This window comes from Delphinus delphis, chromosome 6, assembly GCF_949987515.2.
Source record: "Delphinus delphis chromosome 6, mDelDel1.2, whole genome shotgun sequence".
NCBI lineage: Eukaryota > Metazoa > Chordata > Mammalia > Artiodactyla > Delphinidae > Delphinus > Delphinus delphis.
In genome coordinates, this window is record NC_082688.1 from 44,753,601 (window position 1) to 44,781,219 (window position 27,619).

Consider the following 27,619-nt stretch of genomic DNA (forward strand, 5'->3'; position numbering starts at 1 on the left):
GAGCCACTTCTCTGAGAGTTATTGGCTTCCTTGCTGACCTTGATAAGATACTTATTGGGTGTTTCAGCAGTTGGACATCTGTACCTTTCCATCCTCTCAATAATGGCTAATGCTTGGGTCCAATTTTCCTTTAATGACCAAGTCACACGCTGAAGTTTGCCCTTATGATCCACCTGCTGATAAAAGTAAAGGAGCCTCGGGACTTCCCTGGTAGCACAGTGGTTAAGAATCCGCCTGACAGTGCAGGGGTCGTGGGTTCGATCCCCGTTCTGGGAAGATCCCACATGCCGCGGAGCAACTAAGCCCGTGAGCCTCAACTAAGCCCCTGAGCCGCAAGTGAGCCTGCACTCTAGAGCCCTCGTGCCACAACTGCTGAAGACCGCGCGCCTAGGGCCCGTGCTGCGCGACAAGAGAAGCCACCGCAATAAGAAGCCCGCGGACCGCAACGAAGAGTAGCCCCCACTCGCCGCAACTAAATAAATTTATTTATTTATAAGAAAATGAAGGAGCCTTGATCGTGTAACTCAGGCAAATTGCACCTAATTCCATACCAAGTACCAGCTTGTGCTATCTGGTCCAAGGCCCAAGAATAGCTGGCATGTTTTGATGAGGGCTGAAAGCCCACAGCAAAGTACATTTCTATGTGTGTGACACCCTCCTCTTTCCTTGCCTACATCCTAGAGGCTTGTAAGGAAGTATTCCTTTGTAAGGCTATCTTCCTTGTGTTCAAGATATTGCATAAAGCTTAAAAAGAAAAAAAAAAATAATAGCAAAATGTTAGAAAAGACGTAAAATCCAAAGAAGATCAGCTTTTCCTACCTCCAAGATCTATGTTCATTTTTTCCAGTTGCATAAATAAGTTACTGCATTATTTATGACACATCACATTTCCCAGTTCTTTCAACCACAGCACCTGCCAAAGCCAGCCTGGAGGGATCCTCAGCATAGCCTGGTTTAACCCTCAGTACGGGTCTGAGCTAGCCAGGAGACCTTTCCAATGTTTCAGTCGACTACACCTCCAGCTTCTGATAGCATCTCATAAACTGTTTAACTAATTTTCTATTCTAAGCATATAGAATCATAATTGTGATTAAGTAATAATAATGAAAGGCAAACAACAAAGACTGAATTTAATTATTAATGAAACAAATAACCCAGGAGAGTAAGTTTATAAAGTTATATGTTTAATCCTTATTTAAATCCAGACTTTGAGGCAAAATCTAATCATTACCTATTCTCCCTATGACAAGGCAGCCCTAGCTACCAGGAACATTCAAACTCCCTTTAAATAAAATGTTTATTTTCATCTCATTATAAAAACATAATAATTTTTTTAAATTTTTAATCTTTTAGGGAGAAAATAATCACCTATATTCCCACCAATCATCACTGTTAACATTTTGATAAGTACATATCCCATGTTTTTGCTATTCCCATCAGTCTTTCATATGGTTACATGGTTTACATAGTTAATTGCCATGCTTACTTTTATTTTTAAATTAGTATTTAATATTTAGTAAGCTTTATAGAGTCCATTATGTAATGAAACTGAATAAGACTGAATAGTTCTCCCAGTTGAAGGATTCAAGGCTGAGTTCTGTTTTGCTCGTTAAAAGTAAATTATAAGACCTGACAGTGACATCTTACTACAGAAGAAAGATGTCAAATCAAAGGAACAAACATTGTAAAATAAAAATTTAATAAAATGAATTTGGGATATTTTTCTATATTGAATTTAAAATAGTTTCCAGTTACAAAGTAATAGTAGTATAATTATATAGTATAATATCCAAATTAACAAAATTATTGAACCATTTCCCAATTGTTGGATATTTTGTGTTGTTAGAAAGCTTTTTACATTGACAAATAACATGCGGTAAAAATATCTGCACAAATTACTGGTTTTCTTCTTCTTGAATTAAAATTTTTCAGAAGTAGCACTTGCTTGGTCAAAGAGTATCATCATTTTTATATTTTACATGCTTCAAAGATTAAATAGTATCCTAAAATAGGTGTGCTTTTCCAGCATGAGATATGTAATAAGAATGCGGTAGGCTTATCACTGAGTTTCTAAGCCAAAGTCACTAAGTATTCAGCAAGACTTCCTTACTTTAAATAAATAAAAAATATTAAAAAAATAAAGATTGAAGGTAAGAATACTTCTTTCCTCAAACCAAGGATAACATTCCAAAACAAGAATTCTACTGTACCAGCCACCTTTTGTGTTTTTCTCCTAGTTCTCAAATTATTTCATTCTTTGAAGTCAAGGATTATTATATCAATTGCAGATGATATTGGATATCTGATAGCTGAAAATAGGCTTAAATTTAACACAAGGATTAAATGAATGAGACTTGGACTCTATTTAATTCTTTACAGAAAACCAGCATTTCTTGCCCCACAATCCCTGTAATCTTAACATCCTTAGATGTTAGTGTGAAGATTTAATAAAATGACTATTGGAATTCTCCATTAATTTCTTTTCTATTTATCATTATTCCCCAGGTCTGCAAGTGACAGCGTAGAGTTGGAATGCACTGAATCCTTCCTGGAGTGAATTAGGACATTCAAAGGAAGCTATGCAAGAACCTTAACCAAGATACAATGTGTACTTTGGTATGATGACAGCCTGTTGTTTTGTTTATTTGTTTCTCTGTTTGTTCTATCACACATGATTTCCTTAACACATGGAAAAGTGAGTAGTTATCCATGACAATGGACAGGAATTTACTTTAACTTTGTTCTCACTCCAGGAAGTACAAGACACAGCATAGCTCACAAAGAGTGAGTCAGTTTCTCTAGACCAGTGATTGTCAAACTCTTCTGAATGGGACCCGGAGTAAGGAATAAGATACAGATCACAATCCAGTATATATGTAATCTATTGATGTGTGTGTTTGTGTGTATGTATCTATATGTGTTGCGTGTATCATATCAAGAATTATAAAGTATTTACCTCACATACAATGTACTCTTGATATTTCTCTATTTTTAATTTTTTAAAAATATTGGTTACCATCCCATACCAATGCCCACCTCCTGCAAATAACGGGATTACCAGGAGTAGTCATATTGGTAATCATATTGAATAAATCAACAATTTGCCAACAGTATCTTTTTTGTGTTTTGTCCTTGTTGCCGCTGTTACTGTTTTTTTTATATGCGTCTGAAACCACTGAATCATTTGCGTCACTTATGTTGAGACTTTGTTACAAATAAGGTTTTTATGTGCATGTTTTATTTTGTTTTTGTCAAACCGTTGGTCTAAAATAGCAGAAATAAGTTACAGTTACTTCAGTGATATGTAATACAGGGGAGCTTTCATTGAAAAACACAACGGGAGATCTGTATAATCGTATCATTTCTTTGAGGCCTCATTCAATGCTGGAAGTTAAATTAGTGATCAACTTGTTATTTATTAATAATAGATAGATTGCTCACACCCTCTCAGTCCTTACAAATATAAAATATATTCTTACATTAACTTTAAACATTCTCTACAGACTCATCTGATCAGCACTCAGAACTTAGAAATTTGTAACTAGCTTACACTCACCCATGACTAGGGGGTTTTTTGGTCACACACACTGAAAAAAAAAAAATCTGGGCTCAAATTAAGTTCATCCTTTTAATAGCTATATGTCTTTGATCAAACCATTTAAAGTGTATACTTCCTCTTTATAAGAAGGGCATATCAACAGTGCTTAGTGTGGGTTTAGTGGAGAGTAAGGATAAAGTTCACAATCCTTCATATGGCCCCCAAGACATTCCCTGATCTAGCTTATGAGTGCCTCTCTACCCTCATTTCCAGTCACTCAACCCACTGCTGTTCAGCCATTGGGACCTCCTCTCCTCAAACTTACCAGGACCCTTCCTGCTTCACAGCGGGCTCATGTGCTGCTCCCGATACTTAGAGCAAACTTCTGCAACCCTTCCCTCCAATTAGTCTGCTAACTCCTCCTCCTTCAGAAGATGCTGCTTCTCAGAGGATTCCCTCCTCCTTGCCCCGCCCTCATAGGTGCTCTCAAAGTTCTACTTTTCCTTCAAAGCGTTAATCACAATTGTAGTTATACTGCTGCTTACAGAATCACTCATTTAGTGGCTGTCTCTCCAGCTAGACTGCAAGCTGCTTGAAGGCAGGACCTACCTCTGTGACTTAATTACAAACACACCCCTGCTAACTAGCACAGTGTCTGGCACATAATGAACACAATAAACGTTGGGTACTTATTATAAATTACTACTATGTCAGGAATGAGTTCACATGCAAGCAACGTGTTACTTGACTAATAGTAGCTTATTGGGGTTTATTATTTTTACATAACCAAGAATTATGGGTTAGAGTTAGAGTTAGGGTTAGGGTTAGCATTGTCAGATTTAGGGGGAAAAAAACAAAAAGAAAATTAGAGGGCATACAGTTAAATTTGAATTTCAGATAAACTATAAATAACATTTTAGGGTAAGTCCCAAATATTACATATTGAAGACCTGTTTTTCTGAAATTTAGCAACTTGAAAGTGTTATGGAAAAGCCAGGGTCTTTCATCCTTGCCTTCGGAGCTACCCCAGGAGGTCACAGGAAGGCAGCAGAAGCTCCCCGCACAGTGTCAATTATAAAGGCAGGAAGCTGGGTAGAGGACGCACAGCCAGCCGCAGGCCTTCCAGAGTCACCCAGCAGTGACCCCAACAGCCAGAACTGCCTCCATGGCCACTTCTCACTGAAAGAGAGGCTGGGAAGAGGCGTTCTGAGAGGTTTGAGCTCATTGTGTTTCATTGTCTGGGGATGTTGCCACGGGAAAGAAAAAGCTTTTACTAAGGAAGGAGGAGAAAATAGGTAAGCAACACCAAGTATTAGCACAACCTTTTCTCTGCTTATCCTCCCTGGCTCTGATTTTAGCAAGCTTAGATAGATGTAATTTGTGTTATCAAAACAAGAGGTTGTTTTTTTTTTTTAGTGTAAAAGTCTAGATATGACTTTTCAAACTTTATTTTTTCCAAGAATTTCTGAAATACCATCCCCCACAGAGGGCGATTGTTGATTGAGAAGCATCATACTTGACGGTCATTTCCCCCCATTTCAGCATGTGAAAACAGGTCAGAGAAAGACTCTTTATCTTGAGGAAAAAAAAACACACTTTAACAAACATTAAAAATGTAAACGATCAGGGCTTCCCTGGTGGTACAGTGGTTGAGAGTCCGCCTGCCGCTTCAGGGGACACTGGTTCGTGCCCCGGTCCGGGAAGATCCCACATGCCGTGGAGCGGCTGGGCCCGTGAGCCATGGCCGCTGAGCCTGCGCGCCTGGAGCCTGTGCTCTGCAATGGGAGAGGCCACAACAGTGAGAGGCCCGCGTACTGAAAAAAAAAAAAAAAAAAAAGTAAACGTTCAAAAGGGGAAGAAGTAAACATTTTTGCTTACTACTATGAGTGAGAAATAAATCAGGAATTTGAAATAAAGAATACTAGTGCTTCATTTCCAGTGTATGCTTTCACATTAAGTTACTCTTATCAAAGCAGTTAATGGGATAGATATCTGTTTAGAAAGACACATGCTCTTTATTTATTGAAAAGGAGCAAATCTGCTGAAGACTTCACCTTCTATGTATAAATAACCTCAATCCCTTTAGGATGAATTTGCTGTAGGAAGGTTTCATTGTGCTTAATGTTAAACCCAGAGGAGGGAATTTAGAAGAGGGCCTCATGCACAGACTGTTACAGTAAAGGGTGAGATTCAAGCCCACCAAGTTACCTTTTAAGGATACGCTTGTGGTAGTGCATAGAATCATAAAATGTTGGAGGAGTATCAGCTTGTCTAATGCTCTATATTTATGTGTAGAAATTAGAGCCAGAGTTGGTGACCTGCCCAACCCCATGCAGCTAGTTATTGGCAGGACCAGGGACAGGACATAATCCCTACACCACACGAACACGCACACGCATATTTTTCATTTTAAAGTGAAAAACGGCAGAAAAATATCTTGCTAGCATACATCTCACCATCTTTCCTTCAAAGGGAGCAAATTGGAAAGGCAAAGGCTATGTCGGGAAAATGAAGCTTTCTGTTCTGGGCTGTTGGAGCTTTGTCAAGGAGGCGAGCCAACTCATGAGGTTATCTGAGGGGCGAGGAGCAGTGGTGAGCTAATGTGAGCTCCATGCCACTGTCTGCTATGCTGACCTTAGGTTTGTGGCTCTAGCTCTTCTTCTAGTAACTGCAGTCATGGTGGAGACCTAGGGAAAAGCAAGGGTATGGAAAATGTAGAATGGGCATTACTCTCCACTTCTGTGTACTCACAGAAACAGATGAAAATTGCAATAGCAGCTTTGGGGCCTGCATCAAGGTAGCCTGACCTGCAGATAAGAGAACATCAAAAACAGAATTTCTTACCAAAGTGAACATAGCTGATGCATTCATGCCCACGAGTCCAGAAACACATCATCAATGTAAAAGTAGAGATTAAAATTTTATTTTCCGTGCTAGCTTCCAGATCCCAGAGAAGTTAGGTTGTGTTCTTCAAGATTAAAAATTGAGACTAAGGACGTCCCTGGTGGCGCAGTGGTTAAGAATCTGCCTGCCAGTGCAGGGGACACGGGTTCAAGCCGTGGTCCAGGAAGATCCCACATGCCACGGAGCAACTAAGCTCATGTGCCACAACTACTGAAGCCCGCGTGCCTAGAGCCTATGCTCCACAGCAAAGAGAAGCCACTGCAATGAGAAGCCCGTGCACCGCAACAACAAGTAGCCCCCCCTTGCTGCAACTAGAGAAAGCCCGCACAGCAACGAAGACCCAAAGCAGCCAAATAAATAAATAAATAAATAAATTGAGACTAAAACTCATACAGACAAATCCTTATTGACTCTCCTCTTTGTGCCTGCACAGCAAGTTCCTAGAACTTACTGTTATAACAGTGGTTCTCAAACCTCAGCATGCACCAGAATCCTTTGCAGGGCTTATTAAAACAGAGATTGCTGGTCCCCAATCCCAGAGTTTCTGGTTCAGTTAATTTGGGGTAGGGTGCTAGAATCTGCATTTCTAACAAGGTCCCAGGTGATGTCGATATTGCCTACTCAGGGCCCAGGAGGAATTACTGCTCTATAGTGGGCAAATAAGCACCTTGCGGGCCCAGGAGGGCCCAAACTGGCTGTTATTCAGACACTACCAGACTGAAATTATCAGTATTGTCGGCTCCTAAAAATATTACAGAATAACTCTTTCATCAGTTATTGATTTTATTCACTCTTAGCTCCAAATCCTGCCTTTTTGCTTTTTCTGTGAAAATGAATCTGGGCCTTCTAAATAGTTTTCCTTTGCCGAGTGGAACAATGTTAAGCATTGTCAATAGAGGGCACTGGAGAGCCGTTGCAGGAAATGGATTTTGCTTTTAGGTTCCTGTGGGTTGGCAATGCAGCAGAGTGTCTCTGGTGAGACATCTGCTGGGGAACAGCTTTTCCATGGCACCCTAGAGAGTGGATTTCCCCAGAATTCCAGGGGATATATTTCCAGCAAGTTTTGCCAGCATTTCACCACAGCTGCTTCCTTGACACTCAGTGAGCCATGGCAGTGCCTTCTCCAACAAGATCTGGCTGTCATTAATAAGGGGGGAAGGGGTTGGGGGGGGGGAATAAAACCTCTTCCTTTGGACTCAGACTGATAGATACAACCACTGGATATACTTTTCAACTGATTTATACAAGACAAACTTGGGCAATTGCGTGGCTGCTTTTTCTTCTTTTTTTACCTTTGTCATGTATGGCATAAGGAATACAGTCAATAATATTGTAATAAATTTGTATGGTGACAGACAGTAACTAGGCTTATTGTGGTTACCATTTTGTAATGTATATAAATATTGAATCACTATGTTGTACACCTGAATCTAATATACTATTGTACATCAATTATGCTTCAATTTTTAAAATGTCAAAAAAACCCAAAAAACACACATACACATTTTGGCCAATAAAAAGGGCCATGATCTGCAATTCTATGATCTTTACCTTAGTATCCTTTCTATAGCAGACTTTAAATGGACTTCCTAAGGATATCTTGGATATTCTCAATTTGACAATAAGTTTTTCATGCAGGAGGAGGGGCTCAGTTTTTTGAATGAGGCTTTCAGGAAAGTTTTTAAACATGACTTGTCTTTTTTAATAGATCTATCATCTGTAAGTCTGAAGGTTATATTGGAGGACTTTCTTAAAACTTCAAAGTGACCATGATGAAAAAATCCAACAGGGAAAAGATTTCCAACAATGACGATGCTTCTGTCAAAGTATGGTATTTATTTTACTGTATGGGCATTTGGACTTCTATCTAGTGGCCTATAAATTTATAGAAATAACTAACCTTTACTGAACACCTACCATGTTTCAGGTATGGTGTCAAGTATTGTCAAGAAAACTTTCCAAAACTGGGAAATAGGCAAAAGGGCTACTGCATGTCCTTTCAGAGTTATCTAAGCATTTTCTAGCCAACCCACCTTAGCCAGTTCTCTGGGAGTGTGTATCTTTGTTTGACTTGCTATTTTCTCTTGATTAGGATATTTTAAATTTCATAAGAGTAGATGTTAACTTGTAGAACTTGATACACAGGTTTCTCAACCTCAGCACTATTGGGATTGGGGGCTGGAAAATTATTTTTTGTGGGGGGGGGAGGGCTGTCATGTACGTTGAAGGATGTTTAGGACCATGCCTGTTCTCTACCCACTAGATGCCAGTAGCACTCACACATACCCTCACCCCCCAGCTATAACAACCAAAAATGTCTTCAGCCATTGCCAAATGTCCCCTGGAAAGAGAAATTACCCCCACTTGAGAACAACTGCTGATTGTGATGAAAATGAAATTTGTTCACTAGAGATGCAAATTATTTATCTGGTAAAGAAGACAACCCCAAAAGTTACAGTTTTATTGCCCTGTACATTAACCAGTTTTGTATCTAAATTAGCCAGCTTTTTCAAGCCTTTTTCTTTAGCCACTGTAAATACTTTGCTCTCTCCAGTTTTCTTTAAACCATCTTGTCAGTTCTCTCATTAACGTGTGAAATGAATCTTTGACGCGTGCTCACTTTATATTTGTATGAGAGTCATGTTTTTAACTTTTTGGGAAGTATGTTTTGACAGTACCTTACATGCATTACTTTATTTAATTCTCATAACAACTGTATAAATCTCAGGCTTTGAAAGATAAAGTAACTACCCAGAGTCACACTGCTAACATTTGTTGGAACCAGGTTTGGAACCCAAGACTTTATGACCCCAAATAGTGAATCACTGTGCTACTCTGTATTATGAGGCTAGTCCTGAAACTCTGGGACTCGGCTTGCTGTTGTCATTGTGCTTAGCTTGCAACTATACCTCTGCAGCTCTTGGCCACCCCATTTATACACTATGAAAGGCCTTCGTAGTTAAAAATCCAAGGACCAATCAGAGTAGCCTTCTAACTTTGGACCATTCCATGCTCACTTTATTATAATATCACAGATGTCAACAGAATAGGAGGCTGACAGAGGAGACCTGGCATCTGTAGCAACTCAACTCAAGACTCCATGTTCAACACACTTCTTGAACTTATCTTTGTGAGTGAGTTGCTATGCACCTTCTCCCTCTCTCCCCCCCTCTTTCTCCCCCAACCCTGTAAAAGACCCAGCAGGAGACTCTGTTGGAACTTGCTTCCCCTGGTAATCACTTTTTGTCCCTTTCGCTGTTTTAAAAATGGGGGATGTGGTAGAATAAGGCAGAAAGGCATCAGGGATTCATGACATCAACACTTAAAGCTACTTTGTTTAGGTCTATGCTGATCTTCATGTCTTCTCTGTCTAGTCCAATAATACTAATTACAGTAGGCAGCATATAAATGTTTATTTGACCCACTGGTTAAACAATCAGTTTCCTGAGTCTTCAAATTTTTAGGAGGTAACTTAGCTTTATGAAAAATACATGCAATAATAAAAATAGGTCTCACCTGTAGAGTGCTTACCATATACCTGGCATCATTCTAAACTCCCTACGTATATGATCTCATTTAATACGCATTAAATCCTACTAGAAGATAGTATTGTTTTTCAGATGAAGAAACTGAGACACAAAGAGGTAAAATAACTTACTCAAGGCCGTACAAGTAGTGGCAGAGCCAAATCCAAATTTGATTTCCAATTTCATGCTCTTAACTACTGTACTCTACCATAATAACAGGAATGCTTGAGTACCCGACTGGTAGGACTGGAATGAGGGGGTTAAGGGATAAGACTTCATTGAAGATATGACTGGCTGAGTATCCTGTAAGCCAGGATATATAGGGTATGTAAGAGGAGAGAACCTGCAGACCTCTGTTTTGATGTGGTCCTTACTGAAGCAAAGGTTGTACAGAGCTCAGAAAAGGTGCTATGATTAGCCTGACAATATTGGATGGAGGCCATATTGCCTAGCTAGCCTACAGCTGCTAAAAATAGCAGATTTATTTGGTGGGAGACTTAACATCTATTTTGGATTATCTCAGGTCATACTATTGCACATTGCTTTTACTAAGCCACAAACAACATGGAGGTGTAACTGCATATTTATAAGTTAGAAGAACAGTTAGAAGTTTGAGGCCGTTAGTAATAGAGATGACGTTTACCTCTTGAAAATCATTTATTTCACTCAAACACGTGTAGGAACACAAAGTACATCTTATCTTTCATGCCACCTATCCTTCCACACCCATGAAAGTTAGGCCAACCTTAAGAAGTATTACCCAACTTGACAACAAGGGAAAATGAGATGCCAAGATGTTATTTGTGGCCACTCAGGTTGTCTGCTTTGGAGACAGATTTTTAATAAAAATCAAACAAAGGTAGACGTTCCTAGAGAATTGGATTTTTTCAGTATAAACTGCAAACTAGATATCTTTTCTTGTTCAATATATTTTTTTCTCTGCCTTTCTTTTTTCATTCCAATAGGCTTGTAATGAAGTGGTCACCAAAATAACAAGGGAGAACAAAACCCAAAAAACACCATTCTTAGGGTACTATAAGTCTGGGCCTGCAATTTTTTTTTTTGAATTTAATTTAATTTATTTTTTTATACAGCAGGTTCTTATTAGTTATCCATTTTATACATATTAGTGTATATATGTCAATCCCAATCTCCCAATTCATCCCACCACCACCACCCCTGCACCAGCCTGTAATTATTGAGTCCTCTGTCTTTTGGGGAGTCCCATGCTACCATAAGATGAAGGTTAAATCAAAGGTGTAGCATGTGGAGAAAGTAGCAGCAGCGGTTGTTATGCTGGAAAGGGAAGCAGCCAAGTGGAAAGCATGTAGGACTGTGCGAAGGAAAATCTGGGTTCCCCTTCTGGCTCCAATGCTCGGCTATGGGCATGTAATTTTTTTTTTGTTGTTGTTGTATGCGGGCCTCTCACTGTTGTGGCCTCTCCCGTTGTGGAGCACAGGCTCCGGACGCGCAGGATCAGCGGCCATGGCTCACGGGCCCAACTGCTCCACGGCATGTGGGATCTTCCCGGACTGGGGCACGAACCTGCATCCCCTGCATCAGCAGGCGGACTCCCAACCACTGCGCCACCAGGGAAGCCCTGTGGGCATGTCATTTAACTTCTCTGAGCCCAAGGAAGCTAAGCCTCCTTCAAAATTGAAATTACTAATATTGACCTCATGGCATTTGGTTAAAAAGTTTATGAATATGAAGTATCTAGTCAAATGCCTGGCATCTGGTGGGTGTTCACTATTATTAGCTCTGTCTTTCAGTCCCAATCCTCCTGATGCCAGCCTACAAACCTAACATTGTTCTTAAGATCAAATAAGATGTTATGAAATCATCCGAGAAACTCTAAGAGGGATCTGCAAATGTTAAAGGCTTATTGAGACAGATCTAAGTCTATTACCACAGTTAGAGGTGAGTCATAACCCTTGAGGTTTTTAAAATTATTATACTTTCCCCTTCACGCCTTCCCTTGATACTCATTTTAATCACTTTCACCCTATAAACAATGAATGGGTGTGTTGGAACATATGGTATATTTGCTCTAGGATGGTCCTCAGTCTTTGCGACAATAGACATCCCACCTGTGATGATGCCCCTCCTCCTACTCAAAGACACCTTCATCCGAGCCATAAAATCGTATCAAGCTGCTTCAGCCTTGTTCTCTCGGATTGCTTGATCTGGGGAAAACCAGGCAATAAATTGTGGGAAGACTCAAGCAGCCCTGTGCAAAAAACCTGCGTGGCAAAATGGTTTGCCAGCCATGTAATGGAGCCACCTTGGAAGTGGGTCCTCCAACCCCAGTCAAGCCTTTGGATGACTGAAGCCCAGTTGACACCTTGATTTCAACTTCGTGGAAGACCCTGAGGCAGAACCCCCAGCTAGGCCAGCCCCCAAATCTTGATCAACAGAAACGGTACAAGGTGTGTTTTAAGCTGCTAAGGTTTGAGTTGGTTAATTTGTTATGCAGCATTAGATAATAATTCACAACTCACTCCAAATTGTGGCTGAGGCTGATTTGAGTTGCTCTTTTACTGCTTTCAGTCAAAGAAATTCTGAATAATATGCCTTCCGTACCAGAATCCCTTGGGATGGGTCTTGGGCATCTGTAGTTTTTTAAAGCTCTGCAGATAAACCTTATGTGCAGCTCAGTTAAAAACCTTATGTGCAGCCCAGTTAAAAACCTCTGTTTTATTGGGAAGTATGAATGTTTAACATGCAATTATAATCCATTGGCTTCAAATCAGCTAAACTCCCTTCTTCTCGCCATGATGCACTGTGAGGTCAGCTTTTAGGTCAGTGGAAGCTCAGGTAGGTTTCTCCAACATCAGGAAAATCCGAGGTTTCTTCCTCTCTTCTATCTCTAACATAGAAATGAGCAAGAAAGGTTAAACTTCACTGCTTTCATCTTGAATTTCCATCTTGGCTTCACTGTTCCAGGTTAAGACCAGAGCCAGTTTATTTGAAATACTTCTGGCCATGAGACAATTTTCAGTGGCTTCCATCACATTCTGTTGTCTCCCTTGCCCCTGACTCAGACATACTAACTCTTTCATGCACTATTCTACAAATATTGTCAAGTATGTATGAAAAGTCCCTTTTACCCAGTGAAAATGAGAGCTGTGATGAGATGCTGACTTCTCTCTCACTCATAGATACAGAACAAAGACGCTGAATTTCCAAACCTGAAACTTGAAAACAGGAGTAAATAAATGGCCGAAGATCTCTTTCTTCCCCTCTTTCTGTATCTTTTTGTCAGAAACATGCAAACAACATCTTATTGCAGCCACACACCAGCATATTATTTTTTTAAAAAATCTTATTAGGGAATGTGAATTACAAAGATCTTGGCCACCAATTGATAATGGAGTCAACCATCTATCTGATATCCTAATATCCTAGTAATTATCCTCAGTTCCTCTGTCACCTCATTTCACGCATGGAAACAACTCCCCAGATCCTATTCATTTTACTTTGGGAATCTCATATTCAGACTTTCACCCCCATCCCTACAGCCACAGCCTTTGTTCAGATTACCTTCATACCCTGCCTATTCTATGACAACCGCCCCTTAATTGGTATCTTGACAACAACCTTCCTTCACTCCTGTTTACTCTGCACCTCACTGTCAGAGTTATCTTTCAAAATTGTAGATTTTATCAGGCCACTCCCTTGATTAAAAACATGCCATTTACATCATGTACTCCCCAACATGGTGCACTGGGAAGGGCTCATCACATCTGCGGTATTCTTGCCGAAAGTGCAGAGCCTCAATCTAAACATGAGATAAACCCAATTGAGGGCCATTTTACAAAACAAATGATCAGTACTTTTCCAAAGTGTCAAAATGATGAAAGGAAAAGAAAGACTGAGGAGCTGTGACATACTGGAGAAGACAAAGGAGGCATGATGAGTAAATGCAATGCTACATCCTGGATTGGATTCTGGACCAGTGGAAGGACGTAAGAGGAAAAACTGATTAAATTCATATAAATTCTGTAGTTAATGCTACTGTACCAACTTCTTAGTTTTGATCATTGTACTATGATTGAGCAAGATGTTAACATGAGAGGAAGCTGGGTGGAGAGAATACGAAAACTCTCTGTACCACTCTTGTAACTTTTACAAAGTGAAAAATTATTTCAAAAGGTAGATAAAAAGAGACACCAGAGGGACTTCTCTGGTGGTGCAGTGGTTAAGACTGCGCTCTCCTATTGCAGGGGACCGGGGTTCGATCCCTGGTCAGGGAACTAGATCCCACATGAATGCTGCAACTAACAGTTCGCATGCCACAACTAAGGAGCCGGTGAGCCACAACTAAGGAGCCTGCCTGCTGCAACTAAGGAGCCCATGTGCCACAACTAAGACCCAGTGCAACCAAATAAATATTAAAAAAAAGAAAAAGAGACCAGAAGAAAAATCATATGCTATTACAACAAATTCCAAGTAACTATAGAAGCTTAGTAGAGAGGGAGAGAGGGATAGCTGGAAGGAGGAAAGGGAGAAAGAGAGGCAGAAAGACAGGAAATGAATGTACGTTGGCAGGTACCACGGGATAAGACATGAATTTATACGATCTCCCACTAGTGCCTCACATACACATATAGTATGAGCATCCCACAATGCTAAATGTGGTTCACTCTTTAGAAAATACACCCCCTAAATGCAAGCTAGTTACTTCATCTGGTGCTCAGCTGAAGAAACAGTGATCTGTTCCAACAGTAGAGGAAAAACTGTGCTGATTTATTGAATGTGGCAGAGAAAGCCTCCCAATTTCCCACTGCCCCTCCTTTAGCAATAAAAATCCTGGTTTTTCAGGCCAGAGCATTGTCACCGAGCTATAAGAAATTTAAGAGATTATTTATTTGGAAAAGAGTATAATGTGGCAGTGAAAACCAGGGCTTGGTGTCCATCACATAGAGCAGAATCAAATCTAGCTCTGTGACCTCAAGCAAGTTATTATCTATGTTGAGGCTTAGTTACCTTGTTCATAAAATAGAGATAATGATAATGATCAATTTACTTTATAAATTTGCTGTGAAGATTACATTTTTAACCCATGCAAATGCTTTACATTTAACATAGTAATCTGGCACAGAATGTGTGTTCATTAAATATTTGTTATTATTTAAATTTATTTTTATTCATTATTTAAATATTAGTTACTTAGAGAAAATGTCTAAAATTTGTAGCAGTGGAAGGTTAGTGACAAGACATTCAAGTATGACTCCAATTCATGCTCCCTCAATCCAGTAATCAATATTTTTTAAATTAGGAGCTGTTACTCAGCTTTCTTTTTCCATTCTAGACTTTACTCCTTCAGTAATTCTCACAGTCTCTGTATTCTATCCACCAAATCATTGAATCTCTCTAGCTTCCTAAAATGAGGAATCCATCCTCTGATCTAGTGACCAGAGAAGGGAAGCTAGAAGGGAAGATGAATGTCTTTGCCTGAATGCTAATGTGAGTCCCATCCCCCATCAAGAGATAGCTTTACCTCATGTACTTTTCATCTTTCCTCTTCGCTCTTTTCTCTTCCCTGTGCCTATGTGTAATTAGTACTCCCAATTGAATAGTCCTAATTACTAAGATTATATAAATAAGCTTTTATTTTTTAAACAGCTGACAGTTATAAATAAGAACTTCAGAATTCTTATTTATATGTATATGTGTACCACATCTTCTTTACCCATTCATCGTTGAAGGACATTTAGGTAGTTTGCATGTCTTGGCAATTGTGAATAATGATGGTATGAACATGGGAATGCAGATATCTCTTCGATACCCTGTTTTCATTTCCTTTGGTGGGGGGGAAGTATTTCAGCTGTATTAGGGCACTGTTAAAAGTTGCTTAAAAAAAAAAAAAAAACTAGTCTAAAAATTTGTGTTTTCAACCCGAGGGTGAAAATAAGTACATAATTACTAACAAGTAGTGCTGGATTATATAAACTAAATGTGAATTAGGGTATCAATAAGTAAATTTCTTTTATTTTTAATTTAATTTTTAAAACTTTTTATTGGAGTATAGTTGCTTTACAACGTTGTGTTAGTTTCTACTGTACAGCAAAGTGAATCAGCTATATGTATTCATATATCACGTTTTTTGGATTTCATTCACATTTAGGTCACCAGTAAATTTCTAATGAGAAAATTTTGTGATTGTAAAAAAAAACATCATTTGACACATCATGACCGTTGGACTTCTTATGCTTATTTTACCATTTAATATTTTTATATGGAATCACATATGATGGTGGAGTTAGGTACCATAATCTTTCAGTACTTAGACCCTTCAGCAGTCTATATCCATGCTACTGAAAGAAATCGTAGGCTAAGAGAGTAGGTGGGAGCATTGGGAGAAAGGGAAACCCACTCTCATTATAAATTCCTATTAGCAATAGTTTTGTAACTGTAGCTACGACCTTTGTCATCCCTTCTGATTCTTCTCTTCATCCCTGTATTCAATTTAGTCTTTTCTTCCTTGGAAAGTAATATCTAGATTTACCTTAATCTCTTCCCTTCACTATTACTGTCTAGCATAAATCTTTATCATGTCATTTCAGGATTATTTGAACAATCTCCTCATCTGGTCTTCCTGACAACAGCTTAGCTACTGGCTCTTGTCTGATTAATTGTTCTGTAATACTGCTTTTACCATATCACTCTATTGCTTCAGAATCTAAAATGAATCTCCACTGCTTAGTGAGTCATTCAGTCTCTTCAGTCTGACTTTTAAAGGTTCTAATAATTTTACACCACCTGAATTATCAAAATTTTCCTCTGTTTCTTAATATGGATTATACTCAGACAGGTCTTTGCTTTCCTTTCCACCTTGCTCATGCTGTTATTCCCACACCACGCCAAAGATTGTTATACTTTCCTGTCCAGAATTGATCTTACCTTTTGGTAACATCGTTCAGAATTTCCTTTGGGAATCATCAAACTCTTACCTTTGGTCCATAGGTTTGCATGGGGCTGACTCCACAGCCACCTCTAGGGTGGACATGTGACCCAAGCCCAGCTAATCAGAGGACCATGACCCCTTGGTCACAGCGATCAGTTCAATAAAGAACATATGACCTGGGGCTTCCCTGGTGGCACAGTGGTTAAGAATCCGCCTGCTAATGTAGGGGACGTGGGTTCGAGCCCTCGTCTGGGAAGATCCCACATGTCATGGAGCAACTAAGCCTGTGCACCACAACTACTGAGCCTGAGTTCTAGAGCCCTCAATCCACAACTACTGAGCCTGCGTGCCACAACTACTGAGCCTGTGCTCTAGAGCCCGTGAGCCACAACTACTGAAGTCCGCATGCCTAGAGCCCATGCTCCGCAACAAGAGAAGCCACTGCAATGAGAAGCCTGCGCACTGCAACAAAGAGTAGACCCAGCTCGCTGCAACTAGAGAAAGCCCGCGCGCAGCAACAAAGACCCAACTCAGCCAAAAATAAATAACTTTATTAAAAAAACAAAAAAAACATATGACCCAAGCTGGCCCAATGTGAGCCTTGCCTGAACCTTCAGCAGGAACTTTTAGAAAAAGTAGTGCTTGACAAAGCCAAGAAACAGCAACTGACAGATTCCTGATGATATAATTGAGCTTCTCGATCTACATATGACTGATCTCTTTGGTAATAAGAAACAATATTTTTTTTTCTGTTTTGACTTAAACCAATTTGAATTGGTTTGCAAAGAATACTCCCACCTCTTTGCCTCTTCAAGTTAAGTTTACCCTTTAAGATGTAGCTCTCATGCTACTTTCAAACCGTTCTTCCCTTTCCTTAACTCCCATTATACCTTACTTAATCTACTGCTTTAACACTAAATCATCTCAGTTGTTTAATATTTCCTAGTTTTACTTCCCCACTGTACCATAACCTTCTTGAATGCTTGGACCATGAATTACATTTCTCTTGTGTTCACAACACTTAAGAATTTTTTACACTTAAGATGCAGATTGACTGATAAACTATTGGATATGTTATTTTTCTTTAGAAATCAGTGGTTAGAATCTCAAGAATAAATGAAAACTGGGCAAATTGTTGCTAACCAGGGCCTAGCTCTTTGGGTAATTCTGTTCCCACCTTACCGATTTAAAAACAAATATGGCAAGAAAGAAGGGGAAATGATATCAATGAGTGTGTTTTAAAGACACATTTTGTACCACCTCCTGAAGATATCTTTTGGGGCCTTTGGAGAAGCCTGATAGCAGCTCCCCATTTTAAAAAGTAGGTTTTATTATTATTCAGTATGGTGAGACCAGGAGATCAGGAGACAGATGCCACTGACAAGATAGTTTTTGCTTACTGTCTTCAAGAAGAGGGGCATGCTTCACCACATAGGGCCATACAGGGAAGCATCAGGATCAATCAGGAGATGGGGGTGGTCAAGGGGAAGGCGTGGGCAAAAGCGTTTATTGTGGTTTCCACAGTAAAGGCAAGGCAGAGTAAGCATGCTTAGGATTGGCTAGTCTGAATAATTTCAGCAGGCTCTGGGATGTAGGGACTGTCTCCAGTTATCTAGTACCTGGCGCTGGGTTGATTAGGGCAGGGGAATATTGACTTGGTGTGTGAGAGTCTGATAAAGAAGGTGGTTGAAGGATGGATGTGGGTTCTGGATTGGTCCGTTTGTATATGAAAGGTTCAGGGGATTTGTTAGCTATTGGACAATTAGCTAGCCCTGAGAAGAGCAGTCTCTCCCCAGTCAGTGAGGCCCCAGGTGGCAGAGCCTCAAGAATATGGAAGATAAGGGGGGGACGAGGACCCACTGCACCCTAGACGGCCAGGGACCATGGGCAGTGCCTGGGATCCCCACCTTGAAGGGAATTGTTCCTGAGTGGTGCCTTGGGCTTTGCCAGCCTGGATTTAGGGGGTGAGCTTCCCTCCTGGAGCCTTGTGAGGATTTAGCCCTCCTTTTTGATTGTGGTTACTTAAAAAACAAAATATTTCATTGCAACCACCTATAAATCGTATTTTACAAATTGCAGAAATGAAGATACAGAGGACTGCCACCCACTGAGCTAGGCATAGACACCAAATGTCTTGGTTCCCATTCTTTCGTTTTAGAGGTGCGTGCCTACATGTTTAGGGGCGAAATAATGTGATATCTAGAATTTGCTTCAGAATAATGGAGAGTGGGAGGTACAAAGGCAACAAGATTGGCCATGAGTGATGACTGTTGAAGCTGTGTGGTAGTTCTCATTGCTATCCTCAGTACTTTGTACATGTTAGAAATTTTCCATAATAAAACTTAAAAAAAAAGTATACAGAAAATAAAATATAGTTACTACACTCCTCTCTTTCCCACCTGGGTTCAGAACAATTGAGCAATAAGACAAAGCAGAGGCAGATGGTAGTCCAAATATCCCCTCTTTTACTGATAAAGCCTACCTTGGAGAATACATCTTTACACGAGAGTCAAATGGGCCTCCTAACTCCATGCGGAATTAGACTTACTCATATAGTCATAGCAGTATTGGACCAGGACAGCTTTTCCAGCTGGGAAGGATTTTATGGCATGAGTAACAGAGAAGAAATTGTGCTTACTGTAAGCAAGTTTACTCCCAAGAGGGACGAAATAAATAAGGCCCGGAGCTAAGTTGAGCACGCCCAGTTTATTCCTCCCAGATGTTCCAATCAGATGAGACACCCCACCTTCTCCAGGCAGAGGAGTAGAGAAAGTCAAGGGGTATTGCTTGACTGAACTCCCTTTTCATAGATGGACAGGTCAAGAGCGGGAAAGAAACATTACCTCCCACCAAAAAACATTGATTTTTCTGGAGATTTTAGTGAGATAATGGAATTCTGCCACTTCCCTAGCCATGACTCCAGCTTGTAAGTTTTCATTTCTTCATCTTCATCTATTGAATGGCTCTAATTCTGCAAAAGAAATTCTTCTATCTTCAGAACTTCAGTTTTCTGCTGTATGACATCATACTCTTATTCTGCCTTTGGCTGAAGGTAAAAAGGCTTTTTTTTTTTCTCTCTCTGAAAAGACATTAAATCTGAACATGGACATCACATCCACCACAGATACTTCCTTCTTCTGCAGCCTGATGCCTCCTCCCACCCAGATTTTTTATGTCCATCCAAAATATTACAAGCTTGTTTACAACATATTTTTTATTAAGGCATACTTTTAGTAAAATGCTGATATAAAACTTATGGTATAAAATTTTGTAGAAAAATTAGAAAATTCAGTCATGCAAAATGAAGAAGATAAATGAGCTCATATTCTGCTGGGGAACCAGATATTTTAGCAACTAATTACAAAGGAGTGTGAGGCACTCAGTAACAGAGGAAAGAGAGCCCTGAGATCATAGGGGAAGGAGTGATTGTGGGTGATAAGGTGAGGGGATGGGTGGGGACTTATAGGACATAACTGGAAAGATTGCCTGTGGCCCACTGGGAAGGATGTTATATGTTATGTTAAAGAACTTAGACTTTATTCAATAGGCAGTGGAACGTCACTGCAGGATTTGAATCAGAAGAGCAACATAATCAATTCACTTTAAAAAAGTATTTATTTATTTATTTACTTATTTTTGGCTGCATCAGGTCTTAGTTGCGGCATGCGGGATCTTTCCTTGCGGCGTGCAGTCTCCAGAGCATGTGGGCTGTGTAGTTGTGGCACGTGGGCTCTCTAGTTGTGGCTTGTGTGCTCAGTAGCTGCGGTGCACAGGTTTAGTTGCCCTGCAGCATGTGGGATCTTACTTCTCCAACCAGGGATTGAACCTGCGTCCCCTGCATTGGAAGGCGGCTTCTTAACCACTGGACCACCAGGAAGTCCCTACTCAATTCACTTTTTTTTTTTTTTTTCTAGTACGCGGGCCTCTCACTGCTGTGGCCTCTCCCGTTGCGGAGCACAGGCTCCGGACGCGCAGGCTCAGCGGCCATGGCTCACGGGCCCAGCCGCTCCGCGGCATGTGGGATCTTCCCGGACCGGGGCACGAACCCGTGCCCCCTGCATCGGCAGGCGGACTCTCAACCACTGCGCCACCAGGGAAGCCCCTCAATTCACTTTTGAAAAAAGAAAACTATTTATTGAGAAAAGAATCATTTGAAGTCTCTCATATACCTGGGGCACTCTCATATGTGAGGGAAATCTGGAGGCTAGCAGATAAGTTAGGAAGTGTTGCAATAGACCAGATTCTTGACCTCAGCCAAGCCCTGGCCCCAATAATTTTTATGTCAGCCTATTTATTAGCAAGTAAAGTACATACAAGGATGCATTTGGCATAGAGCATAGAGTACAATAAAAGAAACTAAAGCCAAACCTTAATTATATATACATATTAAGTTAGTTATGCTTATAGTGTGGGTATATATTAAATCAGAGAGGATTTGTTCTTTGAGAGGATTTCTGTCACTCCTACTTTCTTTTTTCTGTTTAAACGTGAAGATAAAGGTACTGTTATTTGCCTTCTTAGCAGCAAACTCCCCCCATCCCCACCTAGCTTAGAGTGTTTAGTTTTCTTCTTGGTAAGACGGGCCTGATAAGTTTAGGCGAAAATAAAAATTCTGATTGTGGGCTTCCCTGGTGGCGCAGTGGTTGAGAGTCCGCCTGCCAATGCAGGGGGCACGGGTTCAGTGCCCCGGTCCAGGAAGATCCCACATGCCGCGGAGCGGCTGGGCCCGTGAGCCATGGCCACTGAGGCTGCGCATCCGGAGCCTGTGCTCCGCAACGGGAGGGGCCACAGCAGTGAGAGGCCCGCGTACTGCAAAAAAAAAAAAAAAAAAAAAAAAAAAAAATTATGATTGTATTTCAGGATTATGAAGATGATATTAATTAGTCTAAGCCTGTCCAGGTAATTCTATATCTGTTGTCTACTGTTAGTTTAGAAATGGGAATGTGAAGCACTATGGGAAGTCTGCTGGGTGGCTTCCAGGAAAAGTGTTCCTACTGAAGAAAAGAGACCCATATAGGAGGAAACAGGCTTTCTTTGCTGAATTTGTTGTATCTGGGTGTGATGCCTTGAACTGTGGCAGCCATCTTACGATTGTGAGGGATTAAGCTAGCATGCAGAAAATAGCAGAGCCCAAGGATGGGAAGGACTGGGTTGATAATCTGGAGCTGATGTAGCTTGGAACTTCATGGTTTTTTTGATAGTAAATGTCCTTATTATTTAAGCTAGTTTTAGTTGGGTGTTCTGTTCATATCACCGAGAGCAGTCTACCTAATATAGGCTCTCAGAGAGAAAGATACTATGAGACATGTATCTATCATCAGTAAAGGGATTCATATGTGTATGTTCTGTGTTGTTTCTAAAGCAGTGCTTTTCAAATTTTAACGTACCTATCAAACACCTGGGCGTGTTGTTTAAATGCAAATTCAGTAGGTGCGGCCTGAAATACTCCATTTCTAAGAAGCTCCCAGGATTTGTCCATGGTGCTGGAATAGGGTCCACACCTTTGAGCAGCAAATGTAGACCACAGCTATAGCTCATTAAAGGTTAGATAGATGGGAAACCTCCAAGTGACTGACAGGATTTTTAAAGGGAGAGCCAGGAGTCAGGATGAGGTACAATAGTGACTGCTAATTCAAACAGATTAGCCCAATATTATTCCTTATTAATACTGATAATTTCAGAAAAGGTAAGGGGCAGATAGGTGCCAGGGGCAGACAGAAACCAGGACAAGATCTTAGAGACTGCCTCTGCAGAGAAGAAGGAAGCAGAAAGTGCCTTTCTTACTTGTAGGAGGTGCTCAGACAAAGCACAAATTCTTGGTACTAGCAGGTCTTTTAGATGACTGTTATAGGCCTTTTGCCTGAAAATATTGCGGTACTCCCATCTTCACCACCATAGGTAATTTAAACCACCACCACCAAGATAATCTGTAAAATAAGTGTAAGGAAGTACAAATTTTGATTTTCCTCCACAATGACTACTCTGACACTTTTTTTGGGGGGGGGGGAAGTAATAGATATGTTACTCTTCTTAAATTTTTGGTGGGGGTACATTTGCTTGACTGGTACCCTAAACATGCGTGGGTATGATGCCAATAGGGTCGGTTGGCCCTGGATTTCTGGACAGGGAAGCATGGAATAATGTCAGTTCAAATGATTCTTTTAACTTGAAATGTTTTCCAACAGCAACAAAAAAATGATTTAGAGCTTAGAGGATGGGAAAACTTATTTGCAGGGCTACTTTAGTGCTTCTGGAAAGAAGTAGTGACTCCTAGCAGTATGGTAAATAATCTAGGACTTATTTTCCCAAGTTTGAGAATAACTATTGAGAGCATTAAAATAATGTGTACAAAAAGATTGCAACTGGAAGTGGCTCCTGTGATTAAGACGATAAAGATTCTCTAGAGGGAAAAAGAGATCATTACAGGAGTCATATCTTTAGTTCCACAGTGGAGAGTATGGTCGTTATTTAAAGACAAATTATGGTATTCTTAGCCTAAATCCAGGTATTAGAACAAAGAATACAAAGGCAAAACTAGCTAGTTCTCAGTCAAAGACAGTACTCATAAAGAGCAGACTTAATAGAGGGATTCCAGGAAGAAAAACTGTAAACCCCAGAATGATAATGATTATAAGGGGACCCTGATATTAAGCTGAAGAAGTCCCTAGCTGCTGTCCCCTTTTTCCATGAGGTGCTTAGATCAATAGCAATTTGAATCTTTGTTGATATAAAAACAAGATATTTAAACATAAAGAGTAAGAAATAGTTTATCTCCATAAACATATTTCTTGAGCAATCTAGTCTCTTGCTTTTCGTAAGTAAAGTATACATACCTTTTCTCGCCCACCTAGAAGGTCAAATTACTGTAAATAACAATTATTTGCAAGGTTTCCAAAAGTAAAAGGACTTCATGAAACTGATGTAAGAATAAACAAGATCAACTTCAATAGAGGCAGTAGATCCAGTGGTTAATAGTATTTTGGGCTTTGTCCACTTGCTTTCAAATCTGGGCTTTACCATGTAGGAGCTGTATGCTTTGATAGCATTACTTAAAGTCTTTAAATTACAGTGGTTTCATCTGTTAAAAAAAAAACCAGGAATGACAATACTATTTTAAGTACTAAGTTAAAGGCAATGATGTATGTAGTATTTAGCACAGTGCCTGGCACTTGTAAATTCTTGTACTCAATCCATAAACTGGTTTTAGAAAATCTTCACATGCCAGACACTGTGCTGGATGTTGGGGATATGGTCTTGAACAAAACAGATCAATATATGCATCTCGCCCTCAAAGAACTTAAGAGTCTAGTAGGGAAAGCAACTGGTTAAAAGGTAAACCAACATAATATTTAAGTGCCAACTTTCAGTGAGATATCCACTTGGGGACATGAGGCGAATAGAAATATACTTATGATTAACAGGTGAATAGGCCTGCTGATTTCTAAGCCTTTATTTATAAACATTTATTCATTATGAAACAACCTTGAGAATAATGAAGACGTAACTTTGTTGGTAGGACTGGGAAAACTAAGGGATGCTTAGTATGTTTTGGTTATTAATTCTTGGAGTTTAATTGACCTTGGGATGAAAACATTCCCAAACTTTCAGCCCAAAGGGCTCCACTGTTTGAGAAGATTTCTATAGGAGAAACTCATTGCAAAGAAGTTAGGAAGAGGAAGTCTTAAGAAAAGTGTTTTAAAACAAGATCAAAAATGTATTCTGAAGAGAAAACATTTATTAAGCTGATATACTAGGCATTTCTTGCTCTTTATCTCATTTATTTCTCCCAATGGCCCTGTAGGAAGGGTAATATTACATCCATTTTAGAAACAATACAGTCGACACCTCAAGTAACTTTTCTAAACAGGTCACACTTACTAACTGGCAAAGTGAAAATGAGAAGTACATGTTTCCACTAGCTTCTAGCTGCCTTTAGCTCAGTGCAAGAGACATAGGTGGCAACCAACACATTTGCTGGAAAGAATGGATGAATAAATGTACTTTAGCTCTGCTATTTATGTGTCCCTGGGTAAGACAATTTTGCTGAGTCTGTCTTCATTTCTTAAAGGAATATAACAAGACTTACTTCACAGAGTTGAGGTAAGGAACAAATAAGGGGATACAATAGGGGAAAATAATCAAAATATAAAATATTAAATGTTAGCATGATATATGTCACAAATTATGACATGTATAATTTGTGTGTGCATATGAAAACAGCATTGGTAACAGTTAATATTATGAGAATTTATATATAACTTCCAAACACCAGACTCTAAGAAAAAAGGTACTGGATAGAAAAGTTGGAAGAATAGGCAAGGAATTGATATATTGTGTCTGGGACAGGGATATTGGTGGTTAGGGACAGGGTAAAGAAACTTTACATTTGTAACCCTTTGCATTTTCCTTTTGAATTTTGAACCATGTATTACTGCATTACTATTCAAAAAATAAATAACTTTAAACTTTATAAAAACATTGTATTAAAATGTAACATTAACACAGAATAACCACAGTACTTTTTCTTAGCATTGCCTTATTTCAATTATTAATTTAAATTATGAAAATGAAGCCACTTCATTTTTTTTGAGAATTTAAATATTTTATTATATAAAGTTATACCCAGAATTGTGCTTCATTTTTTCACTATATACTTTAACTCAAAACTACATTTTAGAAATCCTGAAAGAAATTCCACTAGCTATAGGCTATTTAAATACTGCTTACAGAAAGTATTTAAAAAAAAACGAGGGCATACAAATGAACTTATTTACAAAACAGGAGTAGAGTCACAAATGTAGAAAACAAATTTATGGTTACCAGGGGATAAGGGGGGGAGGGATAAATTGGGAGACTGGGACTGACATGTACACACTACTATATATAAAATAGATAACTAATAAGAACCTGCTCTGTAGCACAGGGAACTCTACTCAATATTCTGTAATGGCCTACATGGGAAAAGAATCTTAAAAAAAAAGGAGTGCATATGTGTATAACTGATTCACTTTGCTATACACTCAGAACTAACACAACATTGTAAATCAACTATACTCCAATAAAAATTAAAAAAAAAAAAAGTATTAAAGGAAAGCCAGCACCATATAAACAGCATACACTTAAAGAGATGAATGCTTAACATACAGAGTAATGATTTTTTGTTTTTAAAATAAATGTATTTATTTATTTTTGGCTGTGTTGGGTCTTCGTTGCTGTGCGTGGGCTTTCTCTAGTTGCAGCAAACGAGTGGGGGCCACTCTTCGTTGCGATGCGCGGGCTTCTCATTGTGGTGGCTTCTCCTGTTGTGGAGCACGGGCTGTAGGTGCATGGGTTTCAGTAGTTGTGGCACAAGGGCTCAGTAGTTGTGGCTTGCGGGCTCTAGAGCGCAGGCTCAGTAGTTGTGGCGCACGGGCTTAGTTGCTCCACGGCATGTGGGATCTTCCCAGACTAGGGCTCGAACCTGTGTCCCCAGGTGGATGCTTAACCACTGTGCCACCAGGGAAGCCCCAGAGTAATGTTTTTTATTCACTGATAAACGAAAGGTCCATTTCAAGATGTCTCTCTTGTATACTTCATTTGTTTTATTAGCAAGCAAAGCCCTATAAGGGATGGCTTCATCTAGTCCTCAGACTCGGATACATCTTCATCTTGACTAATCTGGAAGTAATGAAGTTCGTAAATCTCCTTGTCAGATGCAACCACACGAAGACAATCACGAAGATTTTTCTTTTTAAGGTACTTCTTGGTAAGGTATTTCAAATACCTTTTAGAGAACTGTTTCTCAGAAACAACTGACTTTATTCTTGAAGCGTTCAATGTGAACGACATTCCCAAGATTTCCAGTTTTTCCATTCACTTTAACCTTCTCCCGTAGACACTGTTCAAAATTTCCAGAATTAAAAATTCCATCTTCTACTGGATGAGTAAGGTCCAAATTAAACTTCCATGTTGACTTCTTAGGCTTCTTGTCTTTCTTCGGCGCCATCCTGAAGGCCCGCCGCGCGATCAGAGAGCCACTTCATTTTCAATATGATTATATCTTTTTAACAGAATCCGTGGTCCCTGAGCAAGTTTAATTCTCCTGAGTAAAACAATCTTCTTTTACCGTTATTTTGAAAGACTATTTTGCTGGATGGTAGAATAAATTGAGTGAAACGAGTTATTTTCTAAGAATAGCATCAAATGCAGGTAGGGCAGAGGTTTTATCCACGAGCCCAGAGAGAAATGGGGCGGAAAATGAACGCAGGTAAATAAGGGTTAGTGGTTAAGTCTGACATTGCTATGGGCCACCGTTTGATGTTAATGCTGCACCGCGTTACGGCTCCTTTGCGCTTTGGTGGTCTTCCAAAGTGCGAGTACTAGCCAGAGTTAGGTTCCTGAATGTTTCCCGATCTGCTGCCATGACCAGTCCAGGGCTTGGGTTAGGGCTTTCGCTGGCCCCTAAACACTGAAAAGATGACAGTGTCCCTCTACATTTATGCAATTAAAAATAGAAATTCACTTAAGAAATTCATTAAAACAACTTAGGGCGAGCGAATACAAGACCTTCCTTCTAGACTTTCTGAAATAAAAGTTCCTATTAAATTCATCAAAGCTGAACTTTTTTTCTGCATTTCTCCTCTGCTATTGTGTTAGCCTTAGTTCAGCGGCCTGTTCCACCACCCAGCACTCACCGGCTCTCAAGCCCGAACCACGCGGCTGCTCGCAGGTGCCATCCCCAACCTGCCAGGAATCTCCTCC

General features: G+C 39.8%; 1 protein-coding gene, 1 long non-coding RNA gene and 1 pseudogene across 4 annotated transcripts in view; 1 reads left to right on the forward strand and 2 right to left on the reverse strand.

Moving 5' to 3' along the window:
- Positions 1-3,111, forward strand: part of NMRK1 (nicotinamide riboside kinase 1) — a 32,618-nt gene extending 29,507 nt beyond the window's left edge. For all 3 annotated transcript variants that reach the window (XM_060014613.1, XM_060014616.1, XM_060014614.1), the window contains one exon: positions 2,506-3,111. In XM_060014613.1, coding sequence (XP_059870596.1) covers positions 2,506-2,525 — 20 coding nt within the window. In that variant the 3' untranslated portion in view covers positions 2,526-3,111. The remainder of the gene's footprint in view (positions 1-2,505) is intronic.
- Positions 3,112-4,979: 1,868 nt separating this feature from the next.
- LOC132426625 (uncharacterized) lies at positions 4,980-27,601 on the reverse strand. Its single transcript, XR_009519738.1, has 3 exons — positions 27,553-27,601; positions 6,290-6,345; positions 4,980-5,352 (listed from the first exon to the last, which is right to left on the reverse strand). It is a non-coding gene; the product is annotated as an uncharacterized lncRNA (long non-coding RNA).
- On the reverse strand, positions 25,507-27,435 carry LOC132426624 (ribosomal protein eL22-like; annotated as a pseudogene).
- Positions 27,602-27,619: the final 18 nt, after the last annotated feature.